Source organism: Furipterus horrens, unplaced genomic scaffold (assembly GCF_987537825.1).
Source record: "Furipterus horrens unplaced genomic scaffold, mFurHor1.1.pri manual_scaffold_1, whole genome shotgun sequence".
In the NCBI taxonomy this organism is placed as follows: Eukaryota; Metazoa; Chordata; class Mammalia; order Chiroptera; family Furipteridae; genus Furipterus; species Furipterus horrens.
In genome coordinates, this window is record NW_028327171.1 from 175,490,680 (window position 1) to 175,507,867 (window position 17,188).

The 17,188-nt window shown below is 35.2% G+C and overlaps 1 protein-coding gene and 1 pseudogene across 3 annotated transcripts in view; both read left to right on the forward strand.

Annotated features, from left to right (window-relative positions):
* Positions 1 to 3,288, forward strand: part of ITPRID2 (ITPR interacting domain containing 2) — a 35,297-nt gene extending 32,009 nt beyond the window's left edge. For 2 of the 3 annotated variants that reach the window (XM_090281317.1, XM_090281328.1), the window contains exons 17-18: positions 1,145 to 1,262; positions 2,327 to 2,392. In XM_090281317.1, coding sequence (XP_090137443.1) covers positions 1,145 to 1,249 — 105 coding nt within the window. In that variant the 3' untranslated portion in view covers positions 1,250 to 1,262; positions 2,327 to 2,392. Of the gene's footprint in view, positions 1 to 1,144; positions 1,263 to 2,326 lie in introns of all 3 variants that reach the window. The other variant, XM_090281338.1, reaches the window with a different exon arrangement.
* An 834-nt stretch (positions 3,289 to 4,122) lies between these two features.
* LOC150022329 (U1 spliceosomal RNA) lies at positions 4,123 to 4,261 on the forward strand (annotated as a pseudogene).
* Positions 4,262 to 17,188: the final 12,927 nt, after the last annotated feature.

Here is a 17,188-nt window from a genome sequence, read left to right on the forward strand (position 1 = left end):
TGATGTTTAAAGTTTAAAAATATTGGTAGACGGTAAAAAAGAAGCTTATATTTATTTGAATATATTAAAATACAGATGGTTGGTAGCTAAGGAGCATTTATTTCTTTGTATACTTAATGTATAACTATGTATTATATATCAATTTTGCATGACAGGGCCATTTTTGGAAAGACTTCAATGGAAATGTGCTCAGGATGTACTTAGAAACATTTTAGGAAATAGATCGGGCTGACAGGAAACTGTGGAAATGTAGAATTTTTAAAAGCTGGTTGAGAGTGTCTCAAGTGCTAATTTAGGAAGGCATTATCAGTTTATTTCAGGAAATACACATTTAAAGTCTTCACAAAGAGCTATTTGGAGGTAATGTTATAAGAGAGAAAAGGTTATAATAGGCATGTGTAGTGTTTGGGCATCTGGAGAAGAAAATCTTGATGGAATTGTCATTGCCCCTAGGTCTGTTTGCCTTTCCCAACAATAAGTTTCAGATAGGTGACAGAAGTACCATACAACTAAAGAAAAATTCATTTCTTTAAAATTTATGGTCGTTTACAGAATGGTTTTCATGTTTTAAAGTAATTTGTAATAAATAATCATTTCTTTCCACTTAAAACATGTATGTTGCATTAGAACAATATATAACTTCTTTAGATACTACACTTTCAGTTGGTATAAAGAGACAGTATACCTGTGTATTATTTTGCCAGTAATGGGTTTTCTTAACAATGAGAAAGAACACTTCATCCTGCTGATTACATAGAAAGATGGACATTATGAAAACAAAAGTGTACCTAACATTTAATCACTTTTTCCAGGTTATTTTGTGTCATGAAGCAAATTGCTTAATAGAAGTTTTTTAATCAATAAAATAATATTTTTTAATATTCTCAACTTAAATGTGATACTTTATAATGTAGCTGTCTGAATTAAGGCAGACCGGAGCTAAGTCGGATTTGGGCTTGAGGGTAGATGAAAGTGATCCCCCACTCCCTCTCTGTGCTGCTTGAGGGTTCCCATGAAGGTTGTAGTTTTCTTAATGGTTTAGATGATTGCAGAAATTAAGTGCTATTTTGGTCTTTTTAAAAAAACAAAAAACTGGATCACAGTCATATTGCTAAATTCTTATTTTTGTCTTTTTCCATTCTAGATTAAAGAGTCTATTGTTGGGGAAATCAGACGGGAAATTGTAAGTGGACTTTTGGCAGCAGTGTCTTCAAGTAAAGCATCTAATTCTAAGCAAGATAGTCATTAAATGGAATTAATAGGTAAATTTACTGAATTTTTTGTTTAGATAAATGTAAAGTAGTACTAATGCTTTGTTTTTTTAGTACACAGGTCTGTTTCTATTGCATTTTTGATTTGTAGGATGTATGTAATATATCATTCTACAGTGTGAAAACCTCATACAACCCCTTCCAAAATGTAAGCAAGTCAAAACTCATAGTACCAACCTCTAAGGGGCAAAAGTAGCTTTACAATTGTTTGTATGGAAAATAATACAATAATTAATAAATAATTATATAGAATAAACTGTGTTTTCCATACTCACAACTGTAAACCTACTTTTGCCCCACCCTTTATTACATCATTTCACTGGAATTATTATTGTAAATAACTGCTAGAATTGGGGAAATCAGGACCTTCAAACCCGAGTTTTATTTTTATTGCACTGGTTATAATAGTATTTAAATGTATAATCTGTGGACCAAGATTTTGCGAATTAATCACACAGTTCTTAGTACCTTTCTAAACTTTAGTCTTTTAAAGAAATATATTCCATAAGTTCCTATCTAGTCATGTCATAATATATGTAGAAATCTTTTGTGTTTTATTAAAATTACTTTAATTTTGTCTTATAGCTTTAGCTATATTTTATAAAATATATATTAATAGTAATACTTGGTGAATGCCAAAGTCAGTAATACACTTTTGTAGAATGATGCCTTTTATGGAACTAAAAATACTCATTCAATAGACTATGAGAAACAAATATATACTTTGAAAAATATAATATATAATTTCTGTTGTAGATAATAAGAAAAATATCTTTATAAAATATTTTATAAAATAACTAACAGGGTTTTTTTCAAAGCCAGGGATAAAAGAATGAACTCACAAGGAGATGTGTAGAGATCACAATAGGATCTTGTTTTTTTAATATATATATGTTTTTTATATTTATATTTACATATAATATTTATGTTTATACTTATAAACATATATATTATATTACTTATATATATTTAGAGAATATTCTTATTTCACTTTAAAAGAGCTTTTTACTAATAGTATTTGGAAGATGTTTAATGGTCACTTCTTCTTTTTTAAGGTTGGCATGGACCATATTAGCTGCGTAATATTGGAGTTATCAATGATATACACTGGTGGAGGTGTTATTTGTGCTTCAGAAGATACTTGCTGCTGAGCTGGGCTGCTGTATACATTGTATAATTGTTTATTTCTTCTATGCATATCTTTTTAAAAAACATACATAGAAACTTAGGCACTTTCCTTACTTTATTTCTTTTCCAAACTATCAAAACTGTAGCCATTTGAAAAGCCTAATATTTATTTGTATGTCAATATTTTCCAATCGATTCCATATGTAGAATTAATTTTAAAACTTGAAAACTTCCAGACTTAACCAATGTATAAATAACATTTCTTCAGACTAGCTTTCTTAAACACTGACCTCTATGAGGTATTTACTGTGCAATAACTGATTTTTTTTTTTGAGAGCTTGAAACAAACAATGATTTTCTCTCTACTGCTGTTAATTAGTGTCACTTCCAAGAGGAAAAATAGTTCTGTTGTGAAAATTTACTCTTAGTTCTTGAGGAAGTTACTAATAGCAGTAGGCTAGAATTCTCATACGAGGTTTCCTACAACTACTTAATGTTCTTACACTGTAAGCATTGTTACTTTACCCAAGACAAATGTAATTTTATTATAGCTTATGTAGTATTTTTCTTTTGGAAATGTGCCTTACATTAAACACTATGTACTTTTTGCATCGTTCAGACTTCTTTATTATAAGGAGATGTTTCTTCTTCTGTCTTTTAGACTAAATAGCAGAAAATTGCCAAAATAATGGGGCCTGTGACTTGAATGGGTAGAAATAAATAAGCTTTTTTTCTTTTTTCAAAATGGAAATAATTTAGATTTATTCTCCTTATAATAGATGGTTTTAGTTCACTTTCAACCATTGAGAACTGTTTGTTTTTCTGGAAAAAGAGGAAGATGGTTTCCTATTTGGTTATATATGTGTTAAATAAATATGTAAAGTAACAACCAGATGTTGTTACTAGAATTATTCCTTTAGCATTTATAATTTTCGACTCCTATTATATTCTTTGTGTGAAATTTTAATCAAAAGTGGTTGAAGTGTTAACAATATTCTCTGAAAAACTATCTAAAAGTTTTATAAATGTTTGAATTATCACACAAAGGCCGATTTCTAAAAAAATAAAAATTAAAACAATAAAGTATTTATTTTGCCTAAAATGTTTTTAGTGGTTTCTTTTCTGGAACTACAGCAAGAAGAAATTTGATTCAATTTGATGAGTAACAAATAAGGTTCAAAAGAATTATAGCATATAACCTAATAGGTTGATACTCTTTTCCTGAAGAAGCTAAAATGCAGTTTAGACCAGACCACCCTGGAGAAAGAGTATACTGATGCTTCTTGGTCTCATCTAGTTCTGTGGTCTTAATGATTGCCGTCTGAGGCCAAATAAAACTTCTTTAAAATATACTGTTAAACTATTTTTTAAAAAGACATAAAACTTTTTTATTCTTTGCTCAAATTATTCAGCAATTTAGTTGATTCTAGTAACGGTAATGATATGGATAAACCAAACACTCTATATTAATAGTAATATAGCACCAGTTATTTTTACTCAGCATTGTAGCTGCTTTTAGTTCATTCCTGACAATACAAGATACCCAGAATTTGCTAATGAAAATTAGAGATATAACAGTTGCAATAAAAGAGTGAGCCAATGGGCAAATTGCTTAATAGTATACATGAAATGAACTTCAACACTCTTAAGAGTTCCATCTTTCCCCATTTTAAACCTTATATACGTGAACCTTTGAAAGCTGCTATGTAGGAATGAATGAGAGATACTTACCTGGCAGGGGAGATACTGTGATCATAAGGTGGTTTTCCCAGGGCTAGGCTTATCCTTTGCACTCCAGATGTGCTGACAACTGAGATTTCCCCAGATGTGGGAAACTTGACTGTATAATTTGTGGAAGAAAAAGAAAGGAATGGGAGAGGGTCTACAAACTATAAGTGGAAGATAAGTCATATTTTTATTTATGGGTAAGTTTGGGAGCACCAAATGAACAGTATGAAGAGGACGAATAAAAATAGTTTGAGAGACTCTTCTTGGATGGTCAGAAATGTCTTTACCAATGATGTGTGGTTTGAGTAAAGTCTTAAAGAATGGGGAGTGGGAAGGATGGGGTCCAAGTGGTCAATAACATTAGCAAAGATTATCCAGAATACATAAACTCAGTTTGAATTACTCTGCATCATGAAAGGAATGTTTTTAAGAACCTACATTGTCTATAGCTTCTGCATATTGTGCTATGAGCCTAAGTGCAGAAGACGCAGAAGAAAAAGTACCTTGCAATGGTGATTTGGAAGTTGGAAGTGACTGAATGATGTTATACCATTGTCAATGGACAGATTCTCAGACTTGAAGTACATATTGTTCCTCTAAGAATACTCAGTTGAATTTAAGTAACATTTAAAATAATGCATTACATCAATTAAGACTATTTGCTCAGCTGGCTATCCTCAACTTTTTTTTTTTTTGAAGACTGTCTTTTTAGAGCAGTTTTAGGTTTATGACATCAACCTTTTAAAAGGAAAATACTGTATGTCAAATGACATAACGAAAAAGTATGTTTGGGGGATTCTTGAAGATACGTACTGCCCGTGCTCCTCACCTGTCCAAATGGAACGGTACCAGTGGAAAAGCAGCATGAGAACAAGAAGCATAGATTCACCTGTTTTTATTTTTCCACTCCTGGGAAGAAAGGATTTATAGCAGTTCTAGGAAGTGGGAAGAGGAAACATGCTCTTATAATGAAAGCTAAGGATCTGAATTTTGTAAGTTATATATGGCTGTTGGAATCATAAGGATATTGAAAGCATTTAATTAGTCCATATTTTGGCTGTATCCCTAATGTATAAAGTTAAATTGTCATATATAATTAATAGCTCCTCTCATATAGTTGTAAAACTTCTATTGATTACAATTAAGTCAGGTGCTTTGCCTGTTTTCGCTGTTCTCATCACAGCTGGTGCTGTGATACTCATATGAATAATGGCTTGCATACAAAATGTCAGTGTACTCGGCAGTAAATTGGAAATGTACTCAAAGATAAACTTAGCAACCAAATATGAGGGTCCATTTCCCTTGAGTGTCTTTCATACCCCAAAGGAGACTAAGTCTTTTGTGAACTTATTAACTGGCTTATTTGCTCACTTCCTTCACTCACTTATTAAAATTTACTAGGTACCAACCCTTAAGAAGATAAATTTATAAAGAAAGAATGAATAACAACATGTTCTAAGGAAAGATAAACTTTGAAAGAGTTTATATATTTAGGAGTTAGATTGTCTCTCTTTGGTAGCAAGAATTTAGAAGAGCAGGCTTTCCTCTCCTTGCCAGATACTTCAAAGGGAGTTTGTTAAGCAGAAAAGGGACATTTTATCTCTAAGGAGATTCCATCTTAGAGAAAACTTCATTATAGCCCAAAGTTCAAAATAAAGAACCAGTGTAAGCACAGCACATAGGAAGCACAAGGCGAACTGCCTAAGTCCTCATGGAAATGTGCAGTGGTCAAGGAGGCCTGTGTGGCAGCAATAAGACATGAGCAAAGACCTGTTTTGTTGTCAATGGTAGCAGGTAATAAGTCTTTATACTGTGTTGGCTGGACATAGAGAAAATGCAAAGATAGTCTGAGTCAACCAGCCAAGAACAAGAATGAGACCCAAAAAGGAAAGAACTAGCTCTCAAGATACTGCAGAAAGAGATCAGCTGTAACATGTGGAATTTGTTTCAGTCACTGGTGTTTGGAGTTGCTTACCATTCCCCCAGGGAAGGGACTAGTGATTAAAAATAATTACACCTGTGTTGAACACATTGTAATAACTTATTTCTGTTCTTGAATTAAGTGTTTAGTAAATCCATCCACAGGTGACTCATATTTTGTTTCAGTATATCACAAATAATTCCTTCTATTATTTATCCAGTCCCAAGGGGGAAAACAAAAATCCCTTGTATTGCAATGGAGATTATCGGATGAGTCAACTCAAAAACATCCCAGTTTTGTGTCTGGGCAGAGATTGCTCTTGATTGCATCACAAGTAGTCATCAGATAAATTTCAGTTGTGCATGTTTTCATTTGTTTTTGGTGAGAAAGTACTTATATCATTATTAACCTGCTAAGATATGTAAAATAAGATCACTCAAACCTGTGAATAAGAAATGGAATGTGTTCAACCAGGTCTCATCAGCTTGTGGGGACACATGGGATTACACTAATAATGATGGACATATTTTTAAATCTTTAACCATCACCTGCTGAGGCATATTGTCTCCCAAATCTCATCCATTTACATTGAGGGGATCCCCGAGAGTTATTCATATATCTTCACAGCTGCTCTTGTCAATCAATTCCAAGTGACTTCCTCTTCACAATTATATTCATTCAACACATATTTAATGAACAACTCTTGAGTACAAAGCACTAATAACAGTTAATATTTTTATGACTATTTTACTATGTTCTAATTCTACTGGCATTTGAGTCAGGTTTTTTTTTTTTTTTTTATGATTTACAAGAAAGTTTTTATTTTGGTGCAATTTATTACTGCTGTTGTTGTTACCTCTTAATTGTTCTGTGGAAGCCAAAAGCAGATCACAAATGACATCACAGTCCTGTCAGGTGTAATCCTCAACTTTTTAAAAAGTGGATATTAACTTCCTAGAAGAATCTTAGCTCAATCCATTCTGCCTGTAATGTCCGTAATGGGAAAAGAAAATAGATGAAACAGCCCATATCTTGTGAGAAGTTTTACTTCTTTAAAATCTAGATATATATTTTGACAAATTATTTGTAAAGAAGCACAATAGCAGGGAAGAAAATTTAATCCATGATCAAAAATTATGTGGGTTATAAAACACAATCTAACTATCTCACTCACAATTTCTCTAAAATAGGCTTAACCTCCCCCAAAGATTTTAGATTTGTGTCTACCCATAGGTAAATTCCTTTTATTTTTAAAGAAATCCATCCTGCATTTCTTTTAAAAAAAACGATCTGGAACTTTATGTGGTACATCAGTGTAACTGATAACCGTCCATTTACAACATGTCTTGGTTTATGGATTAGGTGAATTACAGCAAAGCTGGCAGCAAAGCAACTTTCTTTAAAGTACTTAATACTTTCCAATTAATAAGCATGAAGGGAAAGAGGAGAAGGGAGTGGGGAATCAGTAATAGCCTGAATTTAAGTCTTTTGGTGAGGAAATATTTCTATGATGGAAAAATTCTAACCACAGATACCTTTAGAGTAATATGGATTTCTTTTATAGTGTATTCTCTGTTTCAGCATTTCCTGTCTGCTTTTTCTTTTACCTCTCTTTCTACAAGACCTAGAAGTTATTTCCTTACAGAGAGATTTCTTGAACCCCACTTTTCTGCCCTGAGCATTTTTTTCTTCCTCAAATCTATGTATTATAGTATCTGATAGAGCTGGATAGAAATGTCATATTTTGCCAACAAATGTCCCTTTCAATATAATTCTACTCTGAACATTGTTTGAGTTTGAGAGCTTAGATTGTACAAAACTAGTTCTTACATGATCCGACCTGTATGCTTGAGTCTTTACTAAGTTTGCTAAAAACTGAAGACATCTATGTTCACTTCTTTTTACAAGAAAGTATTGCTAAAATATATATAACAGAAGGGAGATGCCCTGTCTAGAAGCAGACAGGCCTCTATTTCAGGCTTAGCCCTACTACGTTCTTGTGTTAGCACCACTCTCCTGAAAAAAAAAAATAGCACCTGCCTTTGGTTTATTGGGGAAATTAATAAGATGTAATATGAACATTTAGCATGCTGCATAGCATATGGTAATAGCTCAATAAATATTATCTATTAGCAAGAGGGAGTAATGATAATAACAATATAAAGCAGAAATATATAGTAGTGAATTAAAATATCCAGAAGATAAACTGTATTGGTTATCAGAGTCAAATATAAGTGAAAATACAGTTGATGTTATTCCAACTTTATGTTAAATAAACCACTATCAAAATTGTGTGATTTGTCCTGCCTAAGCTTTATTTAATTCAGAAAAGTTCAGTGTTAGCTACATTCATCAGAACTCTGTCTTTTCTATTATCTTTAAGAATATACTTAATTGGCACCACAGTAGAAGGTTTCTCAGGATGATTGCCAATGATCAGATAGATGCATTACTGTGTCATTTAAAGTACTTGAAGCTTCAGAAAACTGGAATCCTCAGTTCTGGCTATCTGTAGCCCTTTATTATCATTTTTATAAAAATGCCATTGACAATAACATTCTCTTAGCATTATCCTCCTGTCTCTTTTTCTTTAATTCTCATTTTTGATAATAATAAACAACTGGGTTGCGCTTTGAAAAACTCTCTAATCGTAGAAATTCTCAATTGGGCAAACGCAATTATCAGAATATGTGTGTGTGTTGTGTGTGTGTGTGTGTGTGTGTGTGTATCTATGCACACCGAATGGGCGAGTGTGTTGTTTTTATTCAATTTTATAATTTTAAATTTGGAGAAATATGCCTTTGAAATACAAACTACAGAAAACACAACTCTTTCAAATTTTCTAAACTGGTAGGGTATGGGCCAAAAAAAAAAAAGTTGAAAAAAAATTGGCTAACAAATTAAGCCAATTTTATTGTCAATATAGAAATACTACAAATAAAATGTACTAGATACAGAGCGCCTTAAAGTTATTTACTTCTGAGGGGTTCTTCTATACAGAATATTAGTATTCTAATTGATATGTATCAGCCAAATGATTTTCAAGTGAATATAATTCTGAAAGACAATCTCAAGTTAAACAAATATTCAACTGGCAGAAACCGCCCATAATGTGTACAACAATTTTTTCAGGCACCACCATGGAACAGTCAGCATCTCCTCTCCAGGGGGAAGAATTTACAGCTCTGGGTCATGAGGATTGCTGAGAGAGTAACACTTACTTAACTGTGACTTTTGTTTTTTAGAGACTGAAAATCAGGAAGTGTGGACATCAGTGTGTCATGACCTTGACATCTCATTACAGGCAAGAAAATGAAGAGGCACTTTTGAGAAGTGGTGGCCACTGCCAACTTCCTGGTTTCTTCTTTAAACAAGGAACATTTAGGTATCTCCACAATATTCTGGTACAATGCTAGAAAAACATCCCATATGCAGAAGGTGCTTCTTTCTAGCCCACCTATTTTTATGGTTACTGCAGGGCTGCGTCCTCGCGCCTACGCTGTTCTGAATCTTCTTCTCCATGCTCCTCCAATACGCCTTTAAGGACTGCAGCGAGGGTGTCTTCATTCACACCAGATCCGATGGCAAGCTCTACAACCTGGCCCGTCTACGAGCCAAGACCAAAGTCAAAGAGGTGCTCATCCGTGAGATGCTCTTCGCCGACGACGCAGCCTTGACATCACACTCCGAAGAGGGACTCCAGCAGCTAGTCACTTGCCTTTCCCACGCATGCAAGGAGTTCGGACTAGCCATCAGCCTGACGAAGACGAATGTTATGGCTCAAGGCACGGGGACTCCCCCATGCATCACCATCGACGGATACACCCTGGAGGTTGTCAACGACTTCACTTACCTCGGGTCCACCATCTCGAGCTCTCTGTCAGTCGACTTGGAGGTCAACCGGAGAATCGCCAGGGCAGCCACAGTTATGGCCAGACTGAACCGGCGAGCGTGGAACAATTCCAGCCTCACTGAGAAAACCAGACTGCGCATCTACCAAGCCTGCGTACTCAGCACTCTCCTCTATGGCAGCGAGACGTGGACCACCTACGCAAGGCACGAAAGGAAACTCAACAGCTTCCACATGAGGTGCCTGCGACGCGTCCTGCATGTCGCCTGGCAGGATAAGGTCCCCAACACCGAGGTGCTGAAGCGAGCCAATATGAGCAGTTTGCATGCAGTTCTTAGCGAGAGACGCCTCAGGTGGCTCGGCCATGTCAAAAGAATGGATGCAGGCCGTATCCCCAAAGACCTCCTCTACGGCGAGCTAGCAGAAGGCCAGAGGATGACAGGGCGCCCAAAACTGCGGTTCAAAGACATCTGCAAAAAGGACATGACACAATGCTCCATCAATCTCAACACATGGGAAGTTCAAGCAGACGACCGCCTAGCCTGGAGGCTCGCGGTCAGGCAAGGTACGTCACGCGCAGAGGCTGCGCGCAACGAGGAGGCGGTCCAGAAAAGATCGAGGCGGAAGCAGCGTCAGCAGCAGCAACAACAGCCATCTGCCTTCACCTGTACCAAGTGCGGCAGGGATTGTCACTCCCGAATCGGACTGCACAACCATTCTCGGCGGTGCAGATAGACTCTCAAGAAGCTACGCCATCGTCTCTCGAGACGGACGGCTGCTGACGACGGTACAAAACTTCATAGTTACTTCTTTTAAAAATTAAAGAATTTCTAATTAAGATGATGCTGATCTATAAAAGTAACTATAAAAAGAACTTCATAATATTCATAATAAGCCCCTGGTTTGGTGGTTAGGTAGTTATTAAACTAACTTCTCTTCATGAAGAAATGTGTGAACATTTTTATATACTTGATTTTGTTTAAAACTTATAGATTCTAAGCACCTAAACATACATTTATAGATTGTGCTATGTTGTTTCTTTTCCTTCAAGGGAATATTATATGCAAAGATTATGTCATTTGAAACATAAGCTATTTTAGACTACCATTTACAGTTTTCCCTTGTTGAAAAGTAACAAGCCCTACCAGACTTCCATCTCTGCTTACAAATCTTTATTGTCTTTTTTATGCCAGGTACCTTGCTGCTTTCCACCAAGTTCTGATTGTCTAACTCCTTCATATCTAGCAGTCTTCACTGCTAATATCTTAGTTCAGGCTGTCTAACTTCTTGCCTGAGTTATGGCGCTATTTCCATGTAGGCCTTCTTGCCTATAGCAGTTCGTCTGAAGTCCATATTCCCCCATATTGTTAAAGGGATTGATCTGCATGCAAATATCATTCCATTACCCCTTCACCTCTATTTCTCAAAGAATGACAATGACTCCCCATTGTTTTTGTGTTAGTCTCTTTTTACATCTCCATCTGTGATTGGAATATTCCCCAAAATATTAAAATATGTATGCAATCATTTTTCAGTCAGTTTATCAGATTATATTTTCCATAGATATCCAACAATATATCCTGACCCACATGTTCTTCTAAAACCTTGCAATTTTCCCCTTACAACTGGTTGAAACTATGGTTGCTTCAGAGAGTAGAGTGTAGTAGAAGTGAGTACCTGTGACTTTTAAGGTTAGGATATAAAAAATGCCAAGCACTGCCTTTTGGTTCTTTCCTGATGCCTGGTTGCAGAACCCAGACACCATGCTGTCAGGAGGCCAACATACCTAGGTGAAGAGCGGAAACTTTAGCCTTTGGTCCTGGCTGACTTCCCAGCCGATGAACAGCATCAAATTCCCAACCGTCTGAGTAAGTTATCCCAAATGTGGGTTCTCCAATTGCCAGTTGAGCCACACCAGATGATGCTACATAGAGATGAGACAGGTTGTCTCACTAAGCCCCATCCAAATTACAGTTTCATGAACAAAATAAATAATTGTTGTTGCTTTAAGACACTAAATTTGGGGGGTTAATGTATGTATAATAGGTAATTGCTACTATTTAAAAATTTTTTATTTATTGATAGAAATATCGATTTGTTGTTCCACTTATGTATGCATTCATTGGTTGATTCTTATATGTGCCTTGACTGGGGATCAACTTTGGTGTGTTGGAATGATGCTCTAAACTATCCAAGCTACCTGGCCAGGGCCAGTAATCACTACTAATTTTGGTACCCAGAAATGGAATGTTGCCATAACAAAAACCTCAGCTGTGGCATTGGTTTTGGAATGGTACTGTGGGAAGAAGTCAGAATGGTGTTGAGGTGACTGGGAAAGCCAAAAGGGTCTAAAGTAGAATGTTAGTGGAAGTCCAAAATACCTTGAGAAGGCTATCTGCAAAGCCTTAAAAGAAAATATTACTGAAAATTGAAGAAAGGGGACCCTAATTAGGTGACGGCAGAGAGTTCGTCAAAAGAGTCATCTGTGGTAATGTGGCAAAGTGGAAACGTATCTAATAAACTCAGTGATCTAGTTAAGGAGATTTCCAAGTAGAATATTCGAAATGCCACCTGATTTTTTTCCTCATTGTTTATAATAAAATGTGAAGAGCTAAAGAATAAATGATTAAATATATAAGAGTCAGCACTTGCTGGATTTGAAATAAAATTATTTCTCTAAAATCAGTTATTAAATTGAATAATGGTTTATGAAAAAGATCAAATCTAATATCAATCTCTAAGCTCTGTGTTAATACCTCAGCAGTAATTAACACTGTTGCTCGTAAAACATTTTAAACATAGAAAAGGTTTTTTAAAAGTCTTAATGCCTACCTGGCCACCTCATTTCTGTTAAATGATAAGGCTTCTAAGATTCTTAAGGGTGTTCTTAATAGTTTGCCTCAAACACACAATACTCTTCTTGATGATCATGGATGCTAATTGTGTTACTAAATTTGGTGTGACTGAGAAATTACATAAATATCTTTAGTCATAAATCCCAGAACAAGGAGATTACAGTGTTAACTCCTTCTGTTAGAAACAGTTCATGGGTTATGGGAAGTAAAGTAGGAAGCAAATATCCTATTAAATGCAGCTAGCAGAAACAGTAAGGACAGAATCCTGTTTTTTTTTTTTTTTTATTCACTTCAATTTATGTTAAGTTTTAGGAGGTGAATTAGAGTTTTAAATGTATCTGATGTAATTCCCTTTGGATCTGGCACTTGGGGATTGGAAGCTGGTGCTGTAGCATGTACTTGTTTGGGATTGTCTCCCACTTCATGTGGCGTGTGTTTTTCTCTATGCAGTTTGCATCTGCAGTGGCGACAGTAACTACACAACGACCAGTTGAGCTGCATTCCTTGTGAAACAATCTAATTATGGCGAGCCCAAAGATTTCGGCCTTGCTGATAATTTCCAGAGTAAAATGTTCACAGGGTGAAATGGAAAAACGTCAGCAGCTCATTCTTTTCTCTGTCATCTTGTTTATGGAAACCTAAATACGCGAATGAGCTCCCCTTGTTTGTGTTTCCCAAACTCAGGTAGAGACATATATGGAATTCAACCCAGTGAGTTTGCGTTTCTAGGCAAGTTCTATAGGAATGGCTTTTGTCTGTAAACAACTAGTCACTTTTTCTGATTTCAAAGTCATTTCCTCACAAAGAAACAAACCCAATTTGATCAAATTGTGAATTTAAGACCTAATGCTGAGTGAAGGTGGAATTTCACTTCTTAGTTGTCTGTCATCTGATTAGTCCAGTTTTAGATAATTTAAGAGAGTCAATGTCTGTCAGATTTTTATTCCTAATTTGCTCTGGCAGGATAACCTTTTCATACAAATTCACGCTTATGTCCTTAGTATTTTTCACTCTTTAATAAGAAGACACTAGCCAAGACTTACACTTCCTTGCTTCAGGGTTGTGATGCCAGGCTGATGCCCCGACACTAAAGAAGGAGTGGCAGTTGTCTTGGGCTGGGCACTCCGGGGGGCCCCACTTTTGACTTTTTGGGAGAAAATCCACTACCACCACATGACAGCAGCTACAACCATTCCATGTCAGAGTCCCTGGAGAAATGGGTATGGTGCAGGATGGGTATTCATTCTCAGAACACACACACACTGTTCAACTATAATGATTTTTATAGAACATGGGCTTTTATAGAAGGATGTTCTGCAGAAAGAAGACCACACACACTTTGTCTAGGGAGAACTTTTGTGAACATCAAAGTTCATATAAAAGGAAATAGTCTAATAGGACATCTTTTCACCAGGTCAGAAGGAGGCCGCAAGCTCTAGAAAAAGAACGATGCCCAAAAGAATCTGGGAATTTTTTAAGTTTATAGTTTTCTCATTTTTTTCACATTCATCTGTTTTCCTAAAATGAACATCTGTGAGACACATACACTGAAAAAAACTGTACTTCTCTTGGGGGTCAGCTAATGAGACTGTACCCACTGTTACACATTCTTCAGAAATAAGATTAAGGGAGAGTGTGGAAGAGACACTGATCTATTGAAAGTTGAAATTCCCATGTAAGTTGACTGATCCTATGACACGAGGTGGCTTTTAAATTAAGTCATTGTGAATTAAATGTACAAAAAATGCAGATTTTTATTTCTCTAAAACTGTGATTGCTCACCATCTCTTGCATTTGATGTTCATCAAATTATAATTTTCAAAAAATTAAAAACATGATTCTTCTACAATTATAAAATTTGCAAGTGTCAAAGATTGACTTAGTTAATTACCGAGGGAACCAGAAGAATGATAAAGTCAATTAAAAAAAAGTATGATGCTTAGCAGTGGACCACTCAGCTCGTGCGTCAATGAAGAACGCAGCTAGTTGAGAGAATTAATGTGAATTGCAAAAAAATGTTCTAGACAGACAGGAATATTATCATTGAAAAAAAGAATACCAGAGTAAGATCATTACATTCAAATTTAAATCCTTGGTTTTAATCTTTTTGACCTCACAGTAACCATTTACACATCTACAGAATGAAATTCATTTGCAATACTATTTGACAAAAATAATTTTTAAATGCTATCAGTTTTCTATAAGTTAATATGTACTTTTTACAGTTGTAAGATACCTTAATTAATGAAAATAGTAAGTCAAAACAAAAATATAAACCCTTAAGTAATAAATCTTTTGCCTGTTCCCAATTTGGGATTTTTCTTTTTACTACAATGATATAGTTAATTATATTTTCTCTCAAAATAAAAAATATGGAGTAATTCCTCCTGAGCTGTGATTCCAGTGAGGCAGTGAAATTATGACACAAATATTTTGGAGTTTTTTAATGTAACTAAAAACCGGTATTGGTACTGTTATTTGTTTTATTTTAAAAGTGTGTTTGGAAGTCAAAGTAAAATAGTCAGTAAAACAAAATGCTTAATAACTTTAAATATAAAACTTATGAAAACATTACAAATCATAATTATAAAAATAAATTTATAAAAATACAAATGTCACATTCTGTCACTTTACCATAACAGATAAAATATAAGATGAATAAAAATATTATATCAAAAACTCATTGAATGGTGAAAGTTTAATAATTACAATAAATAATATTTAATTTTTAATTACAGTTAAGGAAAATAAAGCCCCTGAATACTGAAATAGTTATATACAAGTCTGCTGTTGCGTAGATTGTTACAGATACTGAAAAGGGGTTTTGACTCTTAATTAATCAATGTAATGGGAAGTGTTAACTCTAAGTTGAGGATTGCTTAGTGATGCAAAAGGATGCCTTCTAAATGAGGGCACTATAGCTCAATGCAAAAATTTAAAGGAATGTCATGACTCTTGGGAATATCTTAAGATGTAAATGATACCAATTCCATATCCTTCTTAACACTGACTGCTTTTGAGATTTTTCTTTTTTATATTGGTTTTTAGCAACTTGCTTATAATTTGCTTTGTTGTGGTTTGAGTTTCTTAGATGAGACTCTTGGATCTGTAGGTTTATGCTTTCATCAAATTTGAAAATTTTGTAGTCATTATTTCTTCAATTTTTTTTCTGTCTTTCTACTCCTCCTTTCCTTCTCTGACCTAAATATATGTATGTTAAATTTTTGATATTATTTCTCAGGTCACTGTGGTTCTGTTCTCCCCATCCCCCATCACCACTCTGTGCTTCATTTTGGATATTTCTATTTCTATATCTTTAAGTTGAGGGATTTCTTTTCGCCCTGTAATATCTAATCTGCTGTTAATACCATTCAATAAAATGTTCAATTCTAATATTATATTTTCATCTCTAGAATTTCCACTTGGTTTGTTTTATATCTTTCATTTCTCTCTTCACTATGTTTCTGTTTTTCTTTGAATCTTTGAACCTGTGTATTTACATTATTTATAATGGCTGTTTTAGAGCCTCTGTCTGCTAATTCCACCATGTCTGTCATTTTGGGGACTATTTCTGTTAACTAATTTATCTTTTGGTTTTGGGGTGTATTTCCCTCCTTTATCATATGACCAATAATGTTTTTAATTTTGATTTTATGTCACTAAGTGCTGGATTTTGTGGTATTCCTTTAAAGAGGATACTGCTCTGCCAGGAGAAACTGCTTGCAGATCAGCTTGGCCCTTTCGAGGCTGGCCTTTCCACTTGTCACACGGGTTGACAACAGCCTTTAATCCCACTATGAACCCTGAAACTTCTGGTTTCTCTAGTGAAATGCCATGTGTATTCAACAACATTTCTCCACCCTGACAGATGTGAACTCAAATGATTCCCAGGTTTACATCAGTTCTGGGAATAGTTTACTTTACGGCTCCCTCCCTAGTAACTCTTTTCTTCCAGCAGTAGTGTTTTGGTCTGGCCACATTGAATTTCACCTTACCAAGACTGGTATTCCGCTGAAGACCTCTATGGAGCGGATTTCTGGAGCTTGTGTTTGGCATAGCTTCCTTCTTTCTGTTAATCTTCCCTGCAAATTCCAGCTGCCTCAGGCTCCCTCGTCCCTGAGCTCTGTCTCCTCACCTGACTGTAACTACCAGGAGCTGTTTGGGAGTCCTCCTGGTGCTCCAGTACAGAAATTGCTGGGGCGATCATAGGGTTCATCTTGTTTAGTTCCCCTCTTTTAGAGAGCAGTTATTTAATATATAAAAATAGCTGTTTCATCTATTTTGTCCAGTTTTCTAGTTGTTTGCAGTAGGAGGGTGAGTTCTGTAATCAGTTGTGCTTTCATAGAGGGATGTATCCATTTAACAATACCCAGAATAACAATACTGTATCAGCAAAAATATTGTGTTTTCTTACTTAAATATAGCATGGTATATT